A 26,827-nucleotide genomic window follows, 5' to 3' on the forward strand; every position below is an offset into this window, starting at 1 on the left:
TTTTTTGGTTTATAGCGCAAAAAATAAAAACCGCAGAGGTGATCAAATACCACCAAAAAAAGCTCTATTTGTTTGAAAAAAAGGACGACAATTTTGTTTGGGTACAACGTCGCACGATCACGCAATTGTTAGTTAAAGTGACGCAGCGACAAATCGCAAAAAGCGCTCTGGTCATGAAGGGGGTTTAAGGGCCCAGTAAGCAAAGGGTTAATCAGGGCCACAGTGTATCGTCATAATCACAATCATAGCCTTCGGTAAATATGAGGGCCCAATGTAATCCAAATTATAAATATATTATTATATTATTGTCACTTTTCTATTAATATTTTTTTAACCCCCCCTCAGAACTACTTTTCATAGAAAACGTTAAATTAACTTACCCTTTTTTGTTCTTCACTCCCGCGCAGTGCTGTGTTCTTCTTCACGCTCATGCAACGCTAGCTCACGCTGGTTTCGGCTCTGTCACTCCTCCCCCTCGCACACAGGAGGCCTGACGTCACCAGGCACTGTACTCGTGGCGAGGCGGAGCTGAACCACGTTGAGTAGCTACGCCGTATAGTAATTCATCCCCCATATAGTAATTCATCCCCCATGTAGTAATTCATCCCCCATGTAGTAATTCATCCCCCATAGTAATTCATCCCCCCTATAGTAATTCATCCCCCATATAGTAATTCATCCCCCATAGTAATTCATCCCCAATATAGTAATTCATCCCCCATATAGTAATTCATCCCCCATAGTAATTCATCCCCCATAGTAATTCATCCCCCCTATAGTAATTCATCCCCCATATTGTCTCCATTCACTTACCTTTGCTCCGCGCGTTCCTCTCGCTGTGTTCCCGCGCTGTGTTCCGGTCTTCAGGGCGGACTGTGGGAGGAGTTCGTCACGCTGCCCCGCCTACATCCTGGCTGCCCCGCCTACATCCTGACAGCCAATGTTCCACGCTCCGCGGGCCGGATTAAAAGAGTCCTGACTTTTGAGGCGGCCGCCCGAGAGGAGGGAGGGGAGCGGGAGCCCGGCACACAGAAGAGCCGCATGTGGCTTGCGATCCGCGGCTTGCCGACCACTGAAACCCTATTGCCTGTCACCTGGTGGGCAGTGTGCTCTGGAGCCGCAGCAAAGATGAAAAAGAGCCGCATGCGGCTCTGGAGCCGCGGGTTGCCGACACCCGTTCTAGCCAAACTTCTACCTAATGACCACTCTAAAGTGACTTTGAACAACATGAAGCCAGATCAAAGATGATCTTTACACCTTGTAAAAAGTGCATTTATAAAGATTAGAAGCTTATATCTGAACATGCATGAAGTGCTGTGATATGGTGAATCCAGCTTTGTGGTGTACCTGTACATCCATAAAGTCCTGGATTCTCTAGAATAGGAAAATCTATGGACAGTACTACATAAATTGAGCTTTGGGCCTTAATCTGTTAAATGGGTAAGATTGTTAAACACCAACACGGTAGCTAGAGTACACACTAATGAATTCAACTCCCCTTTTTCAGTTTTAAACAGGGAACACGGCAGGGCTATCCCATATCCAATACTTTTTTGCATTAATGATAGAAAATCCACAATAATGAGCATACATTGGAGGAAAAGATTTATCTTTATGCACATGATATATTGATATATCTAAATAGAAAGCTGTAGTCACTCCATAAATTGCTCCAGATCATTGAAATTTTTGTCACCTTCTAAGGTCTAAAAGTTAACCTGGACAAGTCTACTATATTTCCTATTGGAACAACAAAGTCAGAAGTTTCCCCATGAGACACTCCACTTTAAGTGGTTGATAAATTCAAATATTTAGGGATTACGATCCAATATCCCCTGCAAAAAAATGCCAGGTTGAACTTGACCCCACTGGTCAAGAATATGGCTACAAACCCTAAGCTGTGACAATTGCCCCCATTAAATGAGTATCACTCTCCTCTAGTTAGGATGTTAGGCTACATTTAGTTGTTGGTTTACTGTAGTCAGTGGAGCAGTGATCTATTGCTTTTGTCTGGTCAGGGCTGTCAAAGCTGGGTGTTCTGGATTCTGCTTTTGGAAGAATTTTCCTGAATATAGGGCAGGTAGGATCAAATATTCAGTTATGAATATTTATCATGCCTCAGCCAGTCCCTGTAAGGGGACATCTAGCAAGTGGCTGAGGAGGTGATAAATGTTTGGGAGGCCTGGCCAGAGTGTCCTTCCTCTAGAAGGGTTCCTCTTCTCCTGGGGCTGCTACTCCTGGGAGGCAGCTAGAGTGCACTGAAGAATTGCAGTTTGGGCCTCAGCAGGTGCTGGGCTGAGAGCCTGGAAAAGATTGCTAAAATATTTTTTTTGGAGGGCACTGTCCTGGAGTCCTGGTCTGGAGAAGAATCTTTTCTCTCCCTCACTGTGGATTACCTGAGGAAGCTGGGTGGCAGACAGCTCCCAGGACATTGTGAGTAAAACCTGGGTTTGGGACTTTCATGTGTGCCTGCCATTATAAGGATTTGTGCTAAGATGTATGTCTTGCTATTGATTCTAATAACATTTTGGAGTATCCTGAAGTTCTTCAGCAATAAATTCTAAAATAGACATTTCCTAGACTGAGCCTGTATTGTTTGTGTGCATGGAACTGTGTTTGTGACTGGCAGCCTCTACACTAGTAAGGGAGAACCTGGGTCATTCTCAGCCACTCTACCGGGGGTGAGCATTACATGGGAAAGTGGCCTGTCTTTACAGACTCTGCATGCCCATAAAAATCTGTGGGGGGGGGGTGATTTAATCCAGGGCTCTTTTTTCAGCACAGAATGTATGTAAGGGCTCGGAGTGCTGGAGTATGCTGGAAAGTGGAGGTCTATTGTTGGGGGGGTTTATTGTTCCTGGGGGGGGGATCTACTGGTGCTGGGTTGAATCTATTGGTGCTGGGGGTATTTATTTGTGGGGGATCTGTTGTTGCTGACTGCTGACAAATCTATTGTTGATGAAGAGTGTCAATTGTTGCTGGGGTGGATCTATTGTTGTTGAGAGGTTATTTTGTTGTAAGGGGATCTATTGTTGCTGGTTTGGGTCTATTGTTGCTGGGGAAGTATTTTGTTTTGGGGCGGGTCTATTGTTGCTGGCTGCAGGGAATCTATTTTACTGCTTTTTGTTATTAACAAATTCCAAACAAATTACTTAGCACCACAAAATGATACGTTGTTCTGTATTTTCTAAAAGAGGCAGTACTGGAAGGTGGGTAGTGGGTGGAACTAAGGGACAGTACTCAGAGATGGATGGATAGCAGGGACAAGGAGTGGCTTGAAAGGGGAGAGTTCCTGCGCCTATTCTCTGAGAATAAAAGCCCTGGTTTAAACATTAAGAGTTATTACATGTCATATTAGTGTCACAGTTACATAGTTAGTCTGGCTGAAAAAGACAAAAGTCCATCTAGTTCAACCATAAAAAAAAAGTTAGAATCCTATACCCACAGTTGATCCAGAGGGAGGCAAAAAAAAAACCAAGCAAAGCATGATCCAATTTGCTGCTGCAGGGGGAAAAATTCTTTCTTGATCCCCTGAGAGGAAATCGGATATTCCCTGGATCAACTTTACCTATAAATGTTAGTATCCAGTTATATAATGTGTATCTAGGAACAAATAAATAATCATGTAGGATAATTTAAGAGCCAACGCATACAAAAAAAAAATGATCGAATAAGAGTTAATCAGCAACAATGCTTCATTAGGGCTCATTCACACGGGCACTCAGTGCCATGCAATGGACAGAGCCATTTGTTTACTTTATTCTCATCTCTGAGCTGCATGCAGGCAGTGCATAGAAAGTGAAGGAGTGCCCATTGGCTGTGTGGACTCATCGGCACACCCGAGTTTGCCAGGTACAGATGCATGGCCCTGGATGCACAGGTTCTGCATACAGGTCCATTTTACCTGTCCCTGTATTTCTTCTACCTTGGCTGTGTGGGCTAGTACACCTTTAAAATGCTTGAATACGCATGCAAAAATGCTTTAAAAAAATGGTTGACATTCGCTCTGCTCAAGTGTAAATGCAAAACAAGGCATTGGTGTGATAAAGTAATGTTAGCTCAACAACACAAATAATTTGTAACGCTGCACCAGAAAGGGAGCATTCTTTGAAGGGAGGAACACTAAGACCTGTTTCACACAGGCTTCAGCTTGCATAAGTGCAGTGTGGACAACAAACTTTTACAATGCTTTTACAGAGTTTCCAGCAAGCTTTGTTAAAGCGTTTAAAGTACCATTCAGCTCCAGTTTGTCAATGTTCAACACAAGTCCTAATGGGCATACTAGCAGGCTTCAGCATTTTATAAAAGGCTTTAAAAAGGCCTGCCGAAGCCTGCTAGCAGCTTGTTTAAAGTGACAATCAGCACTCTCATTAACATCTGCAAATTACATTTCCAAACAGGAGCTTTAGGGTGCTTTAAAGGCTTAGGGAAAGCTGCTCGAAGCTTGCCAAAAGCTTGGCAAAAGTTTGCTGAAAGTTTCATAAAAGCTTTTTGTTTATACTGCTCTTATACAAGCTGAAGCCTGTGTGAAACAGACCTAACAGTTTCACAATTCTTAGTGTTCCTTCATTGGTCTCACTCTGGTGCAGTGTTATAGCCTGGGGGAAAAAAACAACAAAACAAATACTAAATTAAGTGCTAAATATCACAGCATAAAAAATTTTAATTTGTTAAATAAGCCATGTTTTTTTAGTGAAATAACTACTTTTAAGATTATTTTATTTTTATTTCAAAGTGATAATAAAGGCTTAATTAAAAAAAACTGTGATTGACAGTCTCTGAGCCAATGAGGAGGCAGAGAGCCGAGACAACAGCCGCTTTCATGCACATCACTGGATCAGGCTCATGCTCAGGCTCGTCTAAGTACTGGGGGTAATGAAGGTAAAAAATCTTCGGGTTTAACTACCATTTTAAAGTGTTACTAAACCTAGGATCCAGCATTCACTACTATATCTGATCTCCCACAATGCACAGAACATGGAAATGCAATTATTTTAGCAAATATAAACTGCTAAATACCTTTTCTCATCTGCAATTAGAGCAATCTTGTGTCTTCTATCAGTGTCCAGTCGAGCACTAGTTAAAGCTTGTAGTAGGAGTTTTCATTCTCCCCTGATTGTCCTATAAGGCTGCATAACCCCGACCCTCTGTCTGGACAGCACTGGTTGGCTCTGTGCTGATCACATGCACTCTCCCGAGTAAAACAAACTCTCTAGCAATACATACCAAACTGACCATATGCAGCTTTCCCCCAAGGCTCTGTTCTATCAGAGGATGTACTGGGGACAGTAGGAGAAGGGGAGGATCAGAGAAGACAGGATCAAACCTCCTTTTTACACAATGCAGAGGATTAACCATTTAGGTTCCACAGTGAGTATAACAAACATGCTTCACTGACTGTTTTTATTGTTGTGGGTTTAGTAACATTTTGAGGCAAATTAGGTCAAAAGGTGAAGGGAAATTAAAACTTTTTCAGTCACAAAAACATGAGGCAAATCTTCCAATGGGAACATGTGTCTAAGATGGGACTTCCCCACACTTGAGATTTTATCTCACTTCCTGTTGTCTCCTGGAGAGAAATCTCCCTAATCGGAAACAGACAGCAAAAAGATCGGTTTAAAAAGGGGTTTTGAACAATCAATATATTTTGACTACAAATACATATTCATACAATTCCTACACTTCCCCTAAACAGGGTTCTATCCTTATCTATCTCTATAGAAAGCTTAGCATGAAGTCTTGCAAGTCTGGAGGAATAGCCAGTAAATGCTGAATGTGTAAACTGCTAGGGATCCGTCTCTCTTCCTCACACCTCATTACTTTCCCTTTATTCTAAATTCAGAAAAGTGCAGTCAGCCAAAGCTATATTCTGAAGTTACTGACTGTAAAAAAGAAGTCTGTACCCCCTGACAGATCCATAAATACTTAAACACATGAAGAAATTTGTGCGAGGAATATTTTTATCTCTGCCTAGCCTCAGTTTACACACATGCTTTTCTACAGAACAGCCTGAAGAGCAGGAGAATAGGAAAACAGAATGGATGAGGAAAGGCCCAGGAAAAAAGCGGGCAGTGGACTCATAAAAATACAAGTAGATATGCAGCTGTTATCTTGGCACAAACCAAGCTATGGGGCCATGTAAACATTTCAATATACACGGAAGGTATCATTTACTCTTCGCACCACACAGAGCAAAAAATCTAATGAAGGCAAACGGCTTTCTGGAACTGTGAAAAAGGAAAAATGGTTGTTACTGACAGCAACAGAGACTTCCTTTTTCTCCTTGAAAATAAAGTAGCATTGTCTTGGTTGCTATAGTAACAGCTCAACTTTGCTCCAGTTTGCTCAAAAATTACCCCCCTCCATCACATTCGGTAGGCAGTACTGCCAGCCAACTGCACCCCATTCAACTGACGGGGGGTTGCAGCAGAGTGGGTCATGTTTTGAGGGGTAAAAAAGATGGTGAGGTGCCGACATAACTTCTGCTCATCCCCTGTCAAACTCCCTAAGAAGAGGCATAGTTCAGAGGTCAGTAGTAAGTGGCCCTTTATCCCAAAGTACAGCCATATGGCCCTCCCATGCACAGCTTCTTTTCCCTGAGTTAGAAGGACTGTGATTGGCCTTAGCAGTGGCTAATCACAGTCCTCATCCCCCTGGAAAAAGAGATTGCCCCCAGCCTTAGACTGGCATTGATCTCTTCACATCTGGATATGAGTCCAAACCCACTTGAGCTATCATGCCAGAAAGTTTCAAAGCCAACAGCTAATCAAAGGTGGCGGAGGCACTCACAGCTACACATATGCTCCTATAATTGGCTGTCAAATTTGACAGCTTCCCAGATAGCTAAAGCAGGCTGGGACTGTGTTCAAACAGGCCTGAGGTCATCACTGCTCCTAAAACACACTGGATGGATCTTTGCTGTTGCTGCTGGCACTGAAGGCACCAAATTGTAGCCGATTGCAGCCACATTGGATGGTGTTTATTCAGAAAAGTTGTTGTTCCTTATACATGAACTTTAAAATTATGGAGCTGACCTCATCTTCACCATTCTTAGTACAGGTTGTCCACTACAAAAATTCAGCTTTTTACACAAACAATAAATATTTATGATCGTTCGTATATGAAAGAAGGTTTTCTTTCAGATGTACATTTTATTCCCCACTACCACTTTAAGTGCAATTATTACTGGATGGAAACAGAAGAAAAAGGGTGCAGATCTTTTGTGGTAAATGTAAACTTGAATTGCTAATAGCATAAAATTACTTACAGTGCAGCAGAGGAGTGCTTATCACTAGACAATCTGAGGTGCAGTAGCAGTACAGAGTCCAACAGTCACAAGCTTGGAGGAAGGGTTCTGAGATGGAATGTTAGCTGGCAAACCGCATACACAGCCTGGGACCCTCGGAGACATGACAATATGTGGCTTTTCCAGTTGCCTGGATGGCCCTGGGGAGATAACTTACTTCTGACAAAGTTGCTAGGCAAAGCATTTCGGGGCTTTACCCCTCTCTTTCAAGAGGCTTGAGAAAGGTTGGACCCCGAAACTCATTGCTGTTTTCCGGTTGATATTACATTTCAGAGCTGTGCCACCAGCTAATGACCTTTAGGAACTGCAAGATCAAGTGTGCTTCCCACTTTTCCCTCATCTCTGGATCCATATATGGACTTTGATGGACTGGCACCTGCTTGTCTGCTTAACATGGGACTGTGTGCTACTTTCTTGTTGCTGTGTGTGTGCACATCAGGGTGTGAAAGGAGCTTAAAAAGGTATATATTATGTTATGTGTAGGCATGCATCGATACCGATACCAGTATCGGAGGGGAGTGAAAGCCGTGGGGATTTCAAATCCCCAGACCTGTAAAGCAGCTTTCTCTCCTCTCCTTGCATAGATGACAATATGGGCTAGACGGCTTCTGAAACTCATCTAGATATATATTATGTTATGTGTAAGGATGCATCGATACAGATACCAGTATCGGAGAGGAGAGAAAGCCGCGGGGATTTCAAATTCCCAGACCTGTGAAGCGGCTTTCTCTCCTCTCCTTGCAGAGATGACAGAATGGGCTAGACGGCTTCTGAAACTCATCTAGATATATATTATGTTATGTGTAAGGATGCATCGATACAGATACCAGTATCGGAGAGGAGAGAAAGCCGCAGGGATTTCAAATCCCCAGACCTGTGAAGCGGCTTTCTCTCCTCTCCTTGCAGAGATGACAGTATGGGCTAGACGGCTTCTGAAACCCATCTAGATATATATTATGTTATGTGTAGGGATGCATCAATACCAATAATAGTATCGGAGATGAGAGAAAGTTATGTTAGTTATTTAGATAACAATATTGCTTAGCAGAGTTGCTATTTAGGGTGCATTCACACTTTTCCATTCTGGTGTGTCACATGAACACAAATTATCCTATGAGTTAATGTGTGTTGGGTGTGCAATTTGTGCAGGCAAACAAGCAAACGCACTGCGCCACAATTTGGTGCAGGCAAACAAACTGCGTTGGGGGTGTTGTTACTTGACATTGACGCCAGATCACAACTGCACTGCATTTTGAATTTCATGCTGGAAACATAGTTACATTGTTAGTCTGACTGAAAAAAGACAAAAGTCCATCTAGTTCAACCATTAAAAAAAAAGTTATAATCCTATACCCACAGTTGATCCAGAGGAAGGTAAAAAAAAAACCCAGCAAAGCATGATCCAATTTGCACGTTTGTGGGTTTCCTGCACTGCGTTCAGGTGTGAATGACTATTAATAATATATTTTTTTCAGTTTTTAAAAGCCTATAGAAATGTTGAGATTAGATCTTGAATTGCTTGACTCCACTTTTTGTAAGGCACTGTCCCCAATAGAGCAGCTTGAGGTGAGCAAACTCCCCCCCCAACTATAGCGTTTAATGATAATTGTTTATTAATAGCATGTGGAATTGCAGCTCAACACGAAGTCCTTCTACCACTGCTTACCTATTTTCTGCCTGCTTTGGTCTGGTCATGGGATCTGCAGCTCTGGTTTTCGTGTGTCAGCGAGCTGTAGTGGCAGAGGAGAGGAAAGAGTGCTGACTACAGCTAGCAAGTGGGAGCATATCCATTTGAGTTTGTTGGAGATAAGGCCTTTGGCAGAGGAGAAACATAGAAACATAATGGTCCATCGAATCTGCCATTTTTTTTTAAACTTATACAAGTTTTTGAAAAAAAAAGTTTTTTTGTTTTTTTTTGGGGTGGGGGGGTTCTTTTGTTAACTTTTGTCCAAGTATAGATCTATGTTTGTCCCATGCATGTTTGAACATTTGCTACAGTCCTACTCTTAACGAGTGCTTATGTAAAAGAAGTGAACCTTCAATTATGGACTGCCAGACCCACAGAATGATAGAATGCACTTTTAGGCTTTTTGCCAACAAGTAGAGAATTCTACAATCTACAATTAATATGAAGGTTGAGAATGCATACACAGCTAGAAAAGCTATATGTGTTTTACATAATTTTGTTTGTGATCAATATGGCTATCTTTGGAAAGATTGCCTGCACCACAGCTGACATTCTACTGCATGGTGCTCCAATCAGAGGACCAAGTGCTCTACTAACGAGGGATGTTTTATGTCACCAGTGGGCAAGTTGCATGGCAAGATAGATTTTCATAAAGATAACCTCTTATGTATGTGCACTTTAATTCAGCTTTTTATGTTTAACAAGTTCTTAATGTTAAAACTATGATACACGTAAAAGTGATTCTAAAGGCTTGTTTTTTTAAAGAAAAAATAACAAACATGTTATACTTACCTGCTGTGTACAGTGGTTTTGAACAGAGCAGCCAAAATCCTCCTCTTCCCGGGTCCCCCACAGGCTCTCCTGGGGATGCTTCTGCTTCTGTCTCAGCCAATGGGAAGAGGGAGTTCTGGAATTGCCAAGACTCCAGTGCACATTGCTGGATCGAGAGGGGGCTTAGGTGAGTATTAGAGGGGCTAGGGGGGATGCTGCACACAGAAGGCTTTTTACTTTCATGCAAAGAATGCATGAAGGTAAAAACCTTGAGCCTTGACAACCACTTTAATAGTATTAAATATAGCTATAAATGATTTGCATGTCTATTTATCACTTAACAATTGGATCTGTTCAACCAAGTTCATATATCTATATAACATGAAGCTGTAATGCAAACGTACATACCTCACCCCAATATAGCAAGGGTATGCAGTTGCGTGGTAACCATATGCAGGTTCCACTCCAAACATGCAAACCAGACCCTATAGATCTTGCAAGGCTTTGAAGGACAAGCCAACATATGTCACAAATATAAAATGTAGAGTATGTAGGTTCCCCCCCCCCCCCAAAAAAAAGAGCGACAACTCAGCCGCTGCACTGGCATCAAACATCTTCCTCTGTCCTTTCTTCCTCCCCCTCTGCCACCCCTTCCCTCAGCTGAAGGATCATTCATGACGTGGTGGCGTCCCACCCAAAGAGAGTGCCAGCCTGTGCTGCGCCTGGGCACCCCTAGGTGGCAGTGCGCCCTAGGAGGCTGCCGTAGTGGACACACCGGCCCTGATCACATGGGTGATAAAAGTGTTAAAAAAAGAAAGGGACAGTGTAAAAAAAAAAAAAAAAAAATCAAAATTAAAAATGAAAAAAAAAAATCACCCATGCTCGTGTGCAAAGGCGAAAGCAAGTTTTGGTCCCATGTCAATATATAAACAGAGATTACACCATGCATATGAGGTATCACTGTAAACGTCAGATTGAGGGCAGTAATTCTAGTACTAGACCTCCTTTGTAAATATGAAGTGGTGACCTGTAAAGGCTTTTAAAGCGCCGCCTATTGATATTACAATTTACGAGGTTTGTCGCCGTAGCACAGGCAAGCGCAATTTTAAAGCATGTCAAGTTTGTTATCTATTTATTCAGCGTAACATCATCTTTTATACAGTGAGGAACAGAAGTATTTGAACACCCTGCAATTTTGCAAGTTCTCCCGTTTAGAAATCGTGGAGGGTCTGAAATTCACATTGTAGGTGCATTCCCACTCTGAGAGACAGAATTAAAAAAAAAATTCATGAAATCACATTGTATGATTTTTAAAGAATTTATTTGTCTTGCACTGCTGAACATAAGTATTTGAACACCTGAGAAAATTAGTGTTAATATTTGGTACAGAAGCCTTTGTTTGCAATTACAGAGGTCAAACGTTTCCTGTAGTTCTTGACCAGGTTTGCACACACTGCAACAGGGATTTTGGCCCACTCCTCCACACAGATCTCCTCTAGATCTGTCAGGTTTCGGGGGTGTTGCTGAGCAACATGGAGTTTCAGCTCCCTCCAAAGATGTTCTATTGGATTTAGGTCTGGAGACTGGCTAGGCCACTCCAGAACCTTGATATGCTTCTTACGGAGCCACTCCTTGGTTATCCTGCCTGTGTGCTTCGGGTCGTTGTCATGTTGGAAGACCCAGCCACGACTCATCTTCAATGCTCTGACTGAGGGAAGGAGGTTGTTTTTATTTATTGTGAGATTTTGTCAAAATCTCACAATAAATGGCCCCATTCATCCTCTCCTTAATACAGTGCAGTTGTTCTGTCCCCTTCGCAGAAAAGCACCCCCAAAGCATGATGTTACCACCCCCATGCTTCACAGTAGGAATGGTGTTCTTGGGGTGCAACTCATCCTTTTTCCTCCAAACACGACGAGTGAAGTTTAGACCAAAAAGTTCTACTTTGGTCTCATCTGACCACATGACTTTCTCCCATGCCTCCTTTGGATCATCCAGATGGTCATTGGCAAACTTCAGACGGGCCTGGACATGTGATGACTTGAGCAGGGGAACCTTCCGTGCAATGCATGATTTGAAACCATGACGGCGTAGTGTTCTACCAACAGTGACCTTTGAAACTGTGGTCCCAGCTCTCTTCATGTCATTGACCAGCTCCTCCCTTGTAGTTCTGGGCTGATTCCTCACCTTTCTTATCATCAGTGATACCCCACGAGGTGAGATCTTGCATGGACCCCCAGTCCGAGGGAGACTGAGAGTCGTCTTTAGCCTCTTCCATTTTCTAACAATTGCTCCAACAGTTGATCTATTTTCACCAAGCTTCTTGGTAATTGCCCCGTAGCCCTTTCCAGCCTTGTGGAGGTCCACAATTTTGTCTCTGGTGTCTTTTGACAGCTCTTTGGTCTTGCTCATGGTAGTAGTAGGCGTCTGACTGACTGTGGACAGGTGTCTTTAAAGAGCTCAGACAGGTGCTACTAAGTTAAATTAATGAGTGGAGTAGAGGTGGACTTTTTAAAGGCACAGTAACAGGTCTTTGAGAGCCAGAATTCTTGCTGTTTCTTAGGTGTTCAAATACTTATGTTCAGCAGTGCAAGACAAATAAATTCTTTAAAAATCATACAATGTGATTTCCTGAATTTGTTTTCTAATTTTGTCTCTCAGAGTGGGAATGCACCTACAATGTATTGTGGATTAAGATTCAAAAAAGTGTATTTTTTCCAAAAAAAAAAAAATTGCATTTGAAAAAATGCCACGCAAATACTGTGCAACATAAAACATTGCAACAACCACCATTTTATTCTCTAGCATCATTGCTTTAACAAAAATATATAATGTTTGCGGTTTCAAAGTAATTTTCTAGCAAAAAAATGGTTTTTAATGTAAACAAAAAGTATGGAAGTGGTTAGAAGAGTGGGTGATATGTGGTATAAGCTTCTAATGTTGGCCCTGAAATGTCAGGATAGTAGAAACATCCCCCCCCAAATGATCCTTTTTGGAAAGCAGACACTCCAAGGTATTTGCTAAGGGGCATGGTGAGTATTTTGCAGATCTCATTTGTTGCCACAGGTTTTTAGAAAATGAAGAAAGAAAACAAAAATGTATTTTTTTCTTTTTTAAAACCCTGTGACAAGAATGATATCTGCAAAATACTCACCATGCCTCTTATCAAATTCCTTGGATGGTCTACTTTCCAAAAAGGGGTAATCTGGGGGGTGTTTATACTATCCTGGCATTTTAGGGTCTCCAAAACTGTAATAGGTAGTCAGGAAGTGATATGAGCAAATATGCCCTTTGAACGCCTGAAAGTGGTCACCAGATTTTGGGGGCCTGTATGTGGATAGGCTGACAAAATGTCTCTCACATGTGGTATCCCCACACTCAGGAGAAGTAGCAGAATGTGTTTTGGGGTGTTATTCCACATATAGGCATGACATATGTGAGCAATATATCATTTCATATCATATCAAGAGACAACTTTAGTTTAACCACTTGCCGCCCTGCCACTGTAGAAATACGGCGGCAGGGTGGCACGGGCAGCCAAAACCACGTTTTAAAATGTGTGTTTTGTAAACAGGTAGGGGGTGCGCGCGAGGCGCGCTGCCGCCCTGGTTGTCCCGCCGATCACAGCCGCGGATGTCAGTCGTCGGGTCACAGCCGGTCCTTACCGGCTATGACCCGGCGATCGGCAGCAATCAGTGACAGAGAGTACAGCTGTAGTAGCTGTGCTATCTGTCACTTCCCTGACAGCTCGAGAACACGCTGACCGGGACAGAAGAGTTTCCCTCTCCCGATCAGCCGTGTTTCCTTCAGTACACACCCCCGCCCCCTAGTAAAACACTCCCCCTCACTCAGATAACCCTTTCCTGCAAAATAAAGTTAGCCCCTTCCTCCCCAGTGCCATTAGTACAGTGTCAGTGTTTTTTTTTTTTGCCCTGATCACTGTATTGGTGTCACTGGGGATGTCAGTGACCCCAAGTCAGTACCCCCCAATGTCAGAATGTCCGCCGCAGTCCCACCATAAGTTGCTGATCGCCGCCATAAGTCCCTGATCGCCGCCATAAGTCGCTGATCGCCGCCATTATTAGTATAAAACCAATTAATTTACACGTATTGGGGGGGGGTTTTTTTTACCAAAGACATGTTGCAGAATGCATTTTGGCAGAAATTTATGACTAAATTTGATTTTTACATTTTTTTTTACTGGACATGTTTTATAGCAAAAAGTCCAAAATATTGTTTATTTTCCTCAAAATTGTCAGTCTTTTTTTTTATAGCGCAAAAAATAAAAACCGCACAGGCGATCAAATACCACCGAAAGAAAGCTCAATTTGTGGGGAAAAGAAGGATGTAAATTTCATTTATGTACCGTATTGCATGACCGCGCAATTGTCCGTTAAACTAGCACAGCACTGTATAGCAAAAAAATGGCGTAAATTGCAGTATCTATACCATAGTTTGTAGACGCTATAACGTTCACAAAAAGCAATCAATATACACTTATTGGGATTTTTTTTACCAAAAACATGTAGCAGAATACATTTTGGCCTAAATTTATAACCAACTTTGAGTTTACTATATATTTTTTATAGCTGAAAGTAAAAAATATTGTTTTTCTTCAAAATTTTTGGCCTTTTTTTGTTTATAGCGTGAAAAATAAAAAGCACACAGATAATCATATACCACAGAAAGAAAGCTCTATTTGTGTGAAAAAAAGGACGTAAATTTCGTTTGGGTGCCGAGTAGCAAAAAGAGGCCTGGTCAGTAAGGGGGGTAAATCCTCTGGAGCTTAAGTGGTTAAAAAAAAATGTAATTTTTCAAAAATTTGTGGCAAAAAAAATTAAATCTTTCATGGACTCAACATGCCTCTCAGCAAATTTCTTGGGGTGTCTACTTTCCAAAAAGGGGTCATTTGGAGGGTCTTTGTACTGCCGTGGCATTTTAGCACCTTAAGAAATGTGATAGGCAGTCAGAAAGTAAAAGCTAGGTAAATTGCACTATATATACCATAGCTTTTAGACGCTTTAACTTTCACACAAACCAATTAATATACATTCATTGGAATATCTTTTTTACCAAAGATATGTAGGAGAATACATTTTGGCTTAAACTTATGTCTAACTTTGAGTTAATTTGATATTTTTTGTAACCAAAAGTAAAAAATATCTTTTTTTCTTTTCAAAGTTTTCTGTCCTTTTTTCGTTCATATCACAAAAAATAAAAAAACCCAGTGGTGATCAAATCCCACCAAAATAAAGCTCTATTTATGTGAAAAAAGGACATAAACTTTGTGTGGGTACAGCGTTACATGACCGCGCCATTACCAGTTGAAATGGCACAGTGCTGAATAGCAAAAAATGACCTGGTCAGGAAGAAGAGGAAATCTTCCAGAGGGCAAGTGGTTAAAATGACAATAAAATTATGATTCTGGTACAACGCATTGAAAAGGTATTTACAAATGTTTTTTTCCCCTTACGTCTTTCAGGCCAGCACCTTGAGACCTCAGCTCCTCCCCATCTGAGGAAACACCTCCACCCTAAAATAAAAAGACCTCCACTCTCCTCCGACCTCAGTTCAGGTGTTTCCTCCGGTGGGGAGACACGAGGAAGCTCAAGGTGCTGTCACCCAGATGGCAGGGGGGCCTAGGGCCGGATAGCCGGCTGTCAGGCCTAACGCAGCCGGGAGTGAAGGCCGGAGGGTCCGGCTGCTCATCCTCCCTGGGCAGGCTGTGTGGCAGAGGGCGCGCACCCCGGGTGACGGGGCTTGGCACGTACCTGCACTTCGCCCCCCGACCCCCTCCGGCGAGTTGGGGTGTCGGGGTGGCCGTGGTACGGTCTGGTGAGGATCGGGGTGAGGTCTCGCTCCTTCCCATGCTGGCAGGCTTGTTTGCTGGGCCGGACGCCGGGAGACGGTAAGTTCCGGCGGGAGGGGCGGGGCTTCACCCCGGGCCGCGACTTCCGCTTCCGGTCGCGGCCCTTATCCACGGCGCGCAAATTTTAAAAGGCGGTGCGGTGCATAGTAGCCTGGGGGACAGGCCTGCACCAAGCGACCACCCTCCCGGAGCGTGATGTCGGAGGCACCGGGACCAGGAGACACCAGCACCAGCCAGCTGCAGGTAAGGTGCCTCAGTGGAGGCCTCCCCTATCTGTTACCCCCTAGCTCCACAGGCATTCCCGGTAGGGTAAGGGCAGGGGGTCTGCGGTGGGTGCAGGCCCTTAGGCTCTGCCAGGGAAGAGGACCCGGTTTGGGATACTGGGTAGTATGGTGACTTCCCCCCTGCCCCTTTATGTTTTTCAGGGCAAAGCTCGGGCTAAGACAAAACACCAAGAGCCCAAACGGAGATGCCCGTCCTGCAAGGAAGTGTTAAGAGAATCCTGGAGGAAGGTGCTGTGTGGCCCATGCATAGAGGGGTTGGTGAGGGAAGACAGGCCTGAGCAGGGGGACTTAGCTAGATCGGTAAAGGATCTGACTAGCACCGTTGACTCCTTTAAATCGCTCATGGAGCGGTTTGCGCTTCCCCAGTCTACGCTTCCCCCCCAGCGACCTTAAGTCACAGCATGGAGCCTCTCGTGGCTAGGGATGAGGGGGAACCATTGGGGGATTCCCGGTCAGAGGAGGAGTCCGCAGGGGAGGGTCCCTCGGAGGGAAGTAGGGGTCCCTCCCGGTATAAATTGTCCTTAGAGGAGGTGGATGAGCTCTTGGGGGCAATTTATGAGACCCTGGACATAAAGGAGGAGGTTAAGACCCTATCTCTCCATGACCAGATGTATCAAGGGTTGGAGGAGCATAGTTACAGAATCTTCCCGGTACATGACGTCTTAATCGAAACTATTAAGAAGGAATGGCAGGACCCAGAGAGAAAGCCGTTCTTTTCTAAATCGTTAAAAAGACAGTTTCCATTTAGTGAGGATCCCGCTGCAGTGTGGAACAAGAACCCCAAACTAGACGCAGCTTTCTCCCAAACGACTAGGAGGACTGACCTGGCGTTTGAGGACATGGGGGTCCTACCATATTTGCTGGATAGGAGAGCGGAATCCCTTCTTAGAAAAGCCTGGGACTCTACCTTGTATAATCTGAAACCAGCCATGGCCTCGACAGTGGTAGCCAGAAACTTGGAGTACTGACTTACTCAGTTGCAGGCTCATATAGTGGCGGACTCCCCCAAAGAAAAGATCCTGGCCTCTTTTGAGACCCTTCTACAGGGGGTAGGTTATATTGCGGATGCATCTGCTGAGTCGGTGAGGTTGGGGGCTAGGTCTGCGGCTCTCACCAATTCAGCTAGGAGGGCACTATGGTTAAAGACATGGCAAGGGGACATCACTTCCAAAGTCAGACTGTGCGGTATCCCTCTCACAGGAGATTGTCTCTTCGGCCCAGATGTTGGAGGAATCGCTGGACCGAACGGCAGACAAGAAAAAATCTTTTCCCCTCAAAAATAAGTTACTGGAGGGAGGGACGCGTAGGGCCCGTCCATTAAGGAGACTGAGCCTTAGATCGGTGGGCCAGGGTAGGCCTACAGGACAGAGAGGTCGGGGCAGGGGAGGAGCGATTTTTCGCCCTCCTGAGCAGCCCCGGAAGACACACTGACTCGGTGCCTCCTGTGGGAGGAAGATTGGCGGCCTTCCTCTCGCAGTGGGAAGCGGTGGTCACCAGCCCCTTCATTCTGGATATTGTCAGAAGGGGTTATCGGGTGGAGTTCGTGAAAACACCGTCCGAAAGATATTTGGTGACGACGCTTCCGAGAAACACGACAATGGCCGCTGCCCTGATCACTGCTTTAGAGGATCTAGAGGACCGAAGGGTTGTGGTCAGGGTCCCAGAAGGGGAACAAAGGAAGGGGGTGTACTCCCATGTATTTCTGGTTCAAAAGCCGTCGGGAGCTTTCCGGCTGATTTTGAACCTAAAACCCCTCAACGGATCTGTGCGTTACCGGAGGTTCCGCATGGAGTCTATATTTACAGTCAGGTCCCTGATCCCGCCAGGGTCCTTTATGGCGTCCATAGACCTGCAGGACGCATACCTGCACGTGCCCATTGCGGAAACTTCTCAGCGGTTCCTCAGGTTGGCAGTGCAGGGAGAGGGAGGAATGCGACACTGGCAGTTCAGGGCTCTTCCATTCGGCCTGTCCTCCTCTCCGCGAATTTTTACCCAGGTTCTGACGGAGGCACTGGTTCCTATTCGTTTGATGGGAATTTCAGTGATAGCCTATCTGGACGACTTGCTGCTCTTCGCAGATTCAGAGGCTCACCTTCTGCGGAATCTAGGTATAGTGCGGGGCCATCTAGAACACCTGGGGTGGATGGTGAATCTGGAGAAGTCTTGTCTGGTGCCTTCTCAGAAGATGGTTTACCTGGGTTACTCTCTGGACTCGGTGAGGCAGAGGGTCAGCCTGACCCCAGAGAAGGTGTCCAAGCTAGAAGCTGGGATCAGACTGGTTCAGGGAAATGGGCCAATAACGATAAGGCAGGTCATGTCAGTACTGGGTCTACTGACTGCTTCCATCCCGGCAGTGCAATGGGCGGGTCTGCATATGCGTCCCCTCCAGTGTTGGATCCTGGGAGTTTGGGACGGGAGTTCTCACTCCTTAGAGGACCGAGTACTGGTTCCCCCCAGTGTAAAAAGGTCGCTGTGGTGGTGGAGAAGGGCGTCCAGTATAACCCAGGGGTTATTATGGTGCTTCCCAGTGTCCAGGGAGGTAACGACAGATGCCAGCTCCAGGGGTTGGGGCGCCCAACCGGGAGGATTGGTGGCTCAAGGGGAATGGTCCTGGGAACAAAGGAAAAGGTCCTCAAACTGGAGGGAGCTGAGGGCAGTGGCAGAGGCTCTTCAAGCCTTCCAGGTGAGAATCAGGGGCCACCATGTGCGAGTCCTATCGGACAATGCCACGACAGTGGCGTACGTAAACAGGCAAGGGGGAACGAGGAGCAGGGCCCTTGGAGCCTTGGCAGCAACGCTCTTGTCCTGGGCAGAGGTGACCTTGGCATCCCTGTCTGCAGTGCATTTAAGGGGAGAGCTAAACCGGAAAGCGGATTTTCTGAGCAGAACACGACTCAGGGAATCGGAATGGGCCCTGAACCCCGAGGTGTTTCAGGATATTGTGTTGAGGTGGGGGTCCCCGCACGTGGACCTTTTTGCCTCGGGAGGGAACAACAACGTCCCAGCCTTCTTTTCCCTGTCTCGCGAAGACGGATCAAGGGCGGTGGACGCGCTGAGTCAAAAGTGGGACTACCGGCTGTGTTACGCCTTCCCCCCGGTTCCTTTGCTTCCCCTAGTTTTGAGGAAATTCAGAACAGAGAGGACCTCATTGATTCTGATAGCGCCCTTCTGGCCACGGAGGGCTTGGTTTGCCACACTGCAGAGTTTAACCTCCCGTCCGCCCTGGGAACTGCCACCAAGGGAGGATTTGTTATCACAGGGACCGGTCCTTTGCCCCAACGTGAGGAAGTTGAGGTTAACCGTTTGGTTTCTGAGCGGCAGCTCCTCTTAGGGAAAGGTTTTTCACCCAGGTTGGTGGCCACGTTACTGGCCAGTAGGAAAGGGGAGACCCAGGCCATTTACGGTAGGGTCTGGGGTCGCTTTACTGTTTGGTGTGAGCAGATGTCGCTGACAACCCACAGCTTAGTGTCTGTGTTGGAATTTCTACAGGCGGGGGCTGACATGGGGTAATCGGTTAGCACTCTCAAGGGACAGATCTCTGCTCTCAGCGTGTTCCTGGAGACACCCCTGGCCAGGGAGGTGCTGGTGGCTAGATTTTTTAAGGCTCTAGTGAGGCAGAGGCCTCCAAGGGCCAGTCCGTTCCCGATGTGGGATTTGGCCAGGGTTCTTGGTGCGTTGACGAGGATGCCATTCGAGCCCCTGGAGTCCTGCTCGATTGACGAACTCACCATCAAGACTGCCTTCTTGGTAGCGGTCACCACGGCAAGGAGGGTGTGTGAGTTGGAAGCGTTGTCCATCAGGTCGCCCTATCTCCGTGTTTTTCTGGACAGGGTAGTTTTTCGAATGGACCCATCCTTCATCCCAAAGGTGGCACAAAGATTCCAGAGGGAACAGGATATAGTCCTTCCCTCATTTTTTCCTGACCCGGTTGGGGATGATCAGAAAAAGTTTCATTTACTGGATGTCAGAAGGTGCGTACTCCAGTATCTAGAAAGGACTAGGGAGTTTAGAAGCACCGAATCCTTTTTTGTTTTTTTCAAGGGAACTAGGAAAGGGAAAAAGGCGTCCAGAGGGACGCTGGCAGGTTGGTTGAAGTTGGCAATTTCTGGAGCATACCAGGCGGAAGGCCTGGAGGTTCCGGACGGTATTAGGGCGCACTCCACACGGGCGGTGGCGGCTACTCAGGCTGAGTTTGCAGGGGCATCTCCGGGGCAGATCTGCAGGGCGGCAACATGGTCCAGTTATGACACATTTGCCAAACACTACAGGTTGGACCTGGTCTCGGTGCAGGAGCAGGCCTTTGGTCGTAAGGTCTTGCAAGCAGTTAGCCCGCCCGAGGGGTGAGTACTCGCTTATCCTCTCAAGGTGCTGGCCTGAAAGACGTAAGGGGAAAAATCAAGTTACTTACGGTAACGTCTTTTCCGGGAGTCTTTCAGGCCAGCACCAGTTTCCCACCCAGTATTGATATGATTTATGTGAGCATGATTTGTGGTGATTACGTTGTCTCACGTTGTGTCTCCCCCAGGTGACCGGAGGATGTTTGGTGAACTAAGGTCAGAGGGGAGTGGAGGTCTTTTTATTTTAGGGTGGAGGTGTTTCCTCAGATGGGGAGGAGCCGAGGTCTCAAGGTGCTGGCCTGAAAGACTCCCGAAAAAGACGTAGAAGTAACTTGATTTTTTTTTTTTCAATTTTGCATTTTTTTCAATGTGAAATGTATAAATATATGTCAAAGGTACAAAAATATTAATGAACAAAACAAACAAAAAAAGTTTTAATTATTAATAGTTTATAAAATAGAAATAGAAAAGTAATATGAAAATAGAAAAAAAAAATCAGCAAGAAAATAATACTAAAATGGAGAAGGATAATAAGAAGTTAATTATCTCCTAGATTGTAAACTCGAAAGAGCAGGGCCCTCGAACCCTTCGTGTTTTGTTTTGTTACTGTATTGTCTCATGTTCTGTCCCCCACTATAATGTACAGCGCTGAGCAAACCTTTTAGCGCTATATAAATACTGTATAATATTAATAATAATAATTAGAGCTGATCAGAGTAAATTAAGGGTTAATAAGGGGTTAAAAAGAAGAACATTTATTAGAAAAAAAAAAAACTTTTGAGTTGCTTTTAACTGACTGTATTTGTAGATTGAAGTTCATCCCTTTGAACTGTAGATTAATAAACAGAAAGATACAAAATTAAACAATGTTTCTTTTTATCATTCTGTTTTAGGTTGAGCAATGTTGTTGATAAACATTGTCAGGCTGCTTTTTGCTCCAATTGCCAGGACTTGTTGCTCCTTAACAAATGGTAATTGCCAGGTTTGCATTTGATTTGCACAAGTACCCATACTTCAAATGCTTAGTATCGACAACGATACCAGTATCAGTGCAACCCTAATGTGAACCAACTATAATAAATTACCCATAAATAAAATATAGTGCTGTTGCACTTAGGAATAGATATTCATGCAACTTTGATAAGTATACACTGCAGTCCTAATTTGTGAACCAATAATACAAAAAAACAAAATACCATGTGGAACGTGCATAAATTAAGTGCACTAAATTTGACAATACATGAGTAATATTGCTTCACATATACAAAGTAAATAATTGTATAATTGTAACATTCAGTCCCAATACGGAAAAATAAAGTGCCCAGGTGTTGAATACTAATTGGTGAACTTCGTGCAAAAAATGACAGGTGCTCCTCTGTGCCCCACATGGATGTGCACTCACCGTTAGCCGTGGACCACCTATCTCTAGGTTGGTCTTAAGCGCCTGGTTTGGGACTAGCCCAATGCGTGATGGCAAGAATGGCACCAATATTCATTCCTGGGAATCATGTGATCTGGCTGATAGTAACCAATAGGAGGATGACCAGCGTGGATATAAATGACAGTGTAGTTTCAAAGGAGTTTTCACACTATGGGAGATATATTTCATTTATATCCTAACCTTTTGATGTGAGCTAGCTGTATTATACCATATCATCCCTGAGGGGGATCCTGCTGCTTTGTTTACTAATCTGTGAAGGGGACACCACCGCTGCGGACCTGTACTATCCAAGAGGGCTTGACTAGGCCGTGGATAGTCATTCTTGTTTGTTAAAAGGCATTTTGGCCCTTTGGGTCACTTCAAGGAGGTGAAGGGGCAATTCAGTAGTTTATGGATTATTTCCTTCTGGTTGTCACGCAAATTTAATTATATCACCTGCACCTTCTGAGTCGCTGTATTATTTGGTGGTTTATACGCACCATTGAACTTCGCTTATTTATTTTTTTGGACTATTCTTATGTCAGGGGTTAAAATTTAGAGTGCAGACCTACTAGCCGGTCACAAAACTTACTCTCCACCAGTTGCCCCACCCAACCTTGCCCAGGTCCGCCCCCCATTCCCACCCCTGTCCCGCCCCCAAACACACCCCCTTAAAGCTTATGAAATTACATTTTTCGTTAGAATAAAGAGTCCAAAATATAAAACTGTATACAGTAATGTATATCCCAGCTCCCCTGTACTCCATTACAGTGATATGACATGTATACAGTAATCATTACTGTATACATGTCCTCACTATAATGGAGTACAGGGGAGCTGGGATATACATTACTGTATACATGTCATCACTATAATGGAGTACAGGGGAGCTGGGATATACATCACTGTATACATGTCATATCACTATAATGGAGTACAGGGGAGCTGGGATATACATTACTGTATACATGTCATATCACTATAATGGAGTACAGGGGAGCTGGGATATACATCACTGTATACATGTCATATCACTATAATGGAGTACAGGGGAGCTGGGATATACATTACTGTATACATGTCATATCACTATAATGGAGTACAGGGGAGCTGGGATATACATTACTGTATACATGTCATCACTATAATGGAGTACAGGGGAGCTGGGATATACATCACTGTATACATGTCATATCACTATAATGGAGTACAGGGGAGCTGGGATATACATTACTGTATACATGTCATATCACTATAATGGAGTACAGGGGAGCTGGGATATACATCACTGTATACATGTCATATCACTATAATGGAGTACAGGGGAGCTGGGATATACATTACTGTATACATGTCATATCACTATAATGGAGTACAGGGGAGCTGGGATATACATTACTGTATACATGTCATATCACTATAATGGAGTACAGGGGAGCTGGGATATACATTACTGTGTGCATGTCATATCACTATAATGGAGTACAGGGGAGCTGGGATATACATTACTGTATACATGTCACATCACTATAATGGAGTACAGGGGAGCTGGGATATACATTACTGAATACATGTCACATCACTATAATGGAGTACAGGGGAGCTGGGATATACATTACTGTCTACATGTCATATCACTATAATGGAGTACAGGGGAGGGGGATATACATTACTGTATACATGTCCTATCACTATAATGGAGTACAGGGGAGCTGGGATATACATTACTGAGTAATGTATATTCCAGCTCCCCTGTACTCCATTATAGTGATAGGACATGTTGTATACAGTACTAACTCCTAGTCCCTCCGAGTCCCCCGCGGCGGTGGAGAGGGTGTCTCCTCTCAGCGGAGGAGAGCACGCCTCTCCTGCATCTGTCCCCTCAGCGGTGGTGCCGCAAAAGCCGGAAACTGGAAGTTGCAAACCGGAACTCGGCTTCACAATGAGGCTTGGAGCGCAGGTGCAGTTGCTCCATGCTTCATCTGTGCTCGCCGCTCGCCACAGAGGAATTTCTCTTCGCATTTGGCCAGCAGGCGAGAGGCTTTTTCAAGCCCTGTCTTATGTGACATATCAACATTCTTTTTTGAATATCACATTTTTGGTGTGACATCACATATTTATTTACACATATTTTATTTTATTTATAATTTTTTTTTTTTTTTTGCATTATCACTGAATTGTCATTACTAGTGTGATATATGTAATCCCTCATTTAGGGATTCACGATTTTTAGTTTTCACCAATTGTTGCTATTTTAAAGCTGGTGTGGTCACTATTCATTAGTAATGCATTTTTGATCCCACATTTAGGGATTCACTTTTCATGTTGATTACTATTTTTCACTACTCTAGTCACTATTGTGTGATATATTTAATCCCACATTAAGGGATTCACGAAAACATTTCACTTTAATTGGCTAATTTCTATCCTTTGTGGTCACCATTCCTTATTGATCCCACATTCAGGGATTCACCTTTTTTGTTTATTACAGTTCATATATATTGAAGTCCAATCAGGACATTTTCTTCTCACTGGCATTTCTATTTCTACACATTATTTCATTTTTTTCACGTTAGTAGATCAGCTCACTTAATGAGATTGATTTGTTATTATCACTGTATTGCATCAGTGGCATTTTTACTCACTTATAAGGATTTATGAATATTTTATATGTCCTAAACTGTTTATGTGCATTCTAGTCTATTTTACATATTTATCATATAGCATATATTGGTTTAATTATCTGTGGTTTGGGACAAGCCAGTAAGAGAGTAGTATAATACTGGGGTAGCGCTGCACCAATTCACTTTAGATAAATGACAGTGTAGTTTCAAAAGAGCCTTTTTAAACTTTCTCCTCTCCTCCCAGGCAGTAAACCAAGTTTCAGCATGTGAACAGAAACAAAAGCAAACATTTCAGTGTAAAACCATAAAAAAACTTTAATGATGGGGAGAAATTATAAGAATAAAACTCACAAGCAAAGTGCTCATAACCTGGCACTCAGTGTATTCAGCCTTGCTGCCTGTGAATAGGAACCAAAATGGCCACAGCATTCCAGCATGCGTTCCAAAGGGCGGAAATAACGTCAGTAGAAGTTGCATCATCAAACCTCGACCGGTTTCGATCAATGGATCGTCATCGGGAAGTGCACTCCTTTGAAACTACACTGTCATTTATATCCACACTGGTCATCATCCTGTTGGTTACTATAAGCAAGATCGCATGATTCCCAGGAATGAATATTGGTGCCATTCTTGCCATCAAGAATTGGGCTATTTCCAAACTTAGAGATAGGTGGTCCACGGCTAACGGTGAGTGCACATCCATGTGGGGCACAGATTGAGCACAGAGGAGCACCTTTCATTTTTTGCACGAAGTTCACCAATTAGTATTCAACACCTGGGCACTTTATTTTTCTATACTGGGACTGAATGTTACAATTATTCACTTTGTATATGTGAAGCAATATTACTCATGTATTGTCAAATTTAATGCACTTAATTTATGCGTGGTTCACATGGTATTTTGTTAATAAACTACCCATACCTGCTTGTGATTACTGGATAACACTGATGACTTTATCAGATGGCTCAGACTAAGAACAATAAAATGGCCCAGTGCTAGCTTGTACCTCCATTAATATAGTGGCTTCTTTTCTTTGCAACCACTCAATGCTATAGAATGAATAACAGTGGGCCTGGGCAATGCACAAAATAGTACATCAAAAATATCAAATGACTTACCTTGCACTGTTTGAAGGGTGATGTTGCTTTAATCTAAGTCTGCTTTACATCATTAGAATGTTATATGGGCCTTTTGCAAAAGATCACTGAGAGAGGTTTAGAAGGTTCAGGAGTATTTTATACATAAAGGAGTGGATCATGGTGGAGGGTGTGGAAGAAACACTCATAGCCCAACACAATGAAAAGCTATTATCAAGGAGTCACTTGAATTCTGTGAACAACTCTATAGAGTACCGTTCCAACACCAGTCGAGTGCAACAAGCATCATAAAAATACTTTCATTTCACACCGTAACTAAATTCATGATTCTGAAATCCCAGCATTTTTTAATCCCAGTTGACCCATATATTCCCAGACTAGATGACAGGCCATCCCCTTTAGTAATAGCTTCCAAAATGATCAAACACCTCAGTAGAACACTCACCCTGTAAGCTACATAGTGATTCTGCTGCCGCTTAATAAAAAACATAATTTTCTAACATCACAGGGAAGGTTTGAGGCAAAATAGTTCACAGGTACAAGAGTAACGTCTCAATATTTCCTACAGCTACACATTTATATTCAACTATTAACTTGGGAGCCCAAATTACATTTAAAGATAAGAAATGAAGTTTAATTGAAATGCATGCCTTCAGTGTATTGTGTTTTAATGTAATACAGCACTTCTCTTCGTTGATAGCTGGAATGGAAGACTTCAGCTTGTTAAAGGGAATGTTTTGTGTTTTTCAGTGATTTCTTAGATATACACATATTGCCAAAAGTATTGGGAAACCCCTCCAAATCATTGGATTCAGATGTTCCAATCACCTCCACGGCCACAGGTGTATAAAATCAAGCACCTAAGCATGCAGACTGCTTCTACAAACATTTGTGAAAGAATCGGTCACTCTCAGGAGCACAGTGAATTCAAGTGTGTTACCGTGATAGGTTGCCATCTGTGCAATAAGCAACTGGGAACAACAGCAACTCAACCACGAAGTGGTAGGCCACGTAAAATGACAGAGCGGGGTCAGCGCATGCTGAAGCACACAGTGTGCAGAAGTCGCCAACTTTCTGCAGAGTGATTAGCTAAAGACCTCCAAACTTCATGTGGCCTTGAGATTAGCACAACAACAGTATGTAGAGAGCTTAATGGAATGGGTTTCCATGGCAGAGCAGCTGGGGTGGAGGAACTTGACTGCCCTGCACAGAGTCCTGACCTCAACCCAACAGAACACCTTTGGGATGAATTAGAGCGGAGACTGTGAGCCAGGCCTTCTCGTCCAACATCAGTGCTAGACCTCACAAATGCATTTCTAAAAGAATGGTCAAAAATGTCCATAGATACACTCCTAAACCTTGTGGACAGCCATCCCAGAAGAGTTGAAGCTGTTATAGCTGCAAAGGGTGTGCCAACTCAATGTTGAACCC

At 43.8% G+C, this 26,827-nt stretch overlaps 2 protein-coding genes across 2 annotated transcripts in view; one reads left to right on the forward strand and one right to left on the reverse strand.

The window, feature by feature from the left end:
* Positions 1-26,827, reverse strand: part of TSPAN5 (tetraspanin 5) — an 83,621-nt gene that overhangs the window by 52,216 nt on the left and 4,578 nt on the right. The gene's annotated exons all lie outside the window — the stretch shown is intronic.
* On the forward strand, positions 17,704-19,248 carry LOC149450668 (uncharacterized). The gene is made up of 2 exons (XM_089691624.1): positions 17,704-18,137; positions 18,612-19,248. The coding sequence occupies exons 1-2, from the start codon at positions 17,704-17,706 to the stop codon at positions 19,246-19,248; spliced, it is 1,071 nt and encodes a 356-aa protein (XP_089547750.1).

Source organism: Staurois parvus, unplaced genomic scaffold (genome assembly GCF_062004578.1).
Source record: "Staurois parvus isolate SC_StPar_1 unplaced genomic scaffold, SC_StPar_1.0 ptg000566l, whole genome shotgun sequence".
Classification (NCBI taxonomy): Eukaryota; Metazoa; Chordata; class Amphibia; order Anura; family Ranidae; genus Staurois; species Staurois parvus.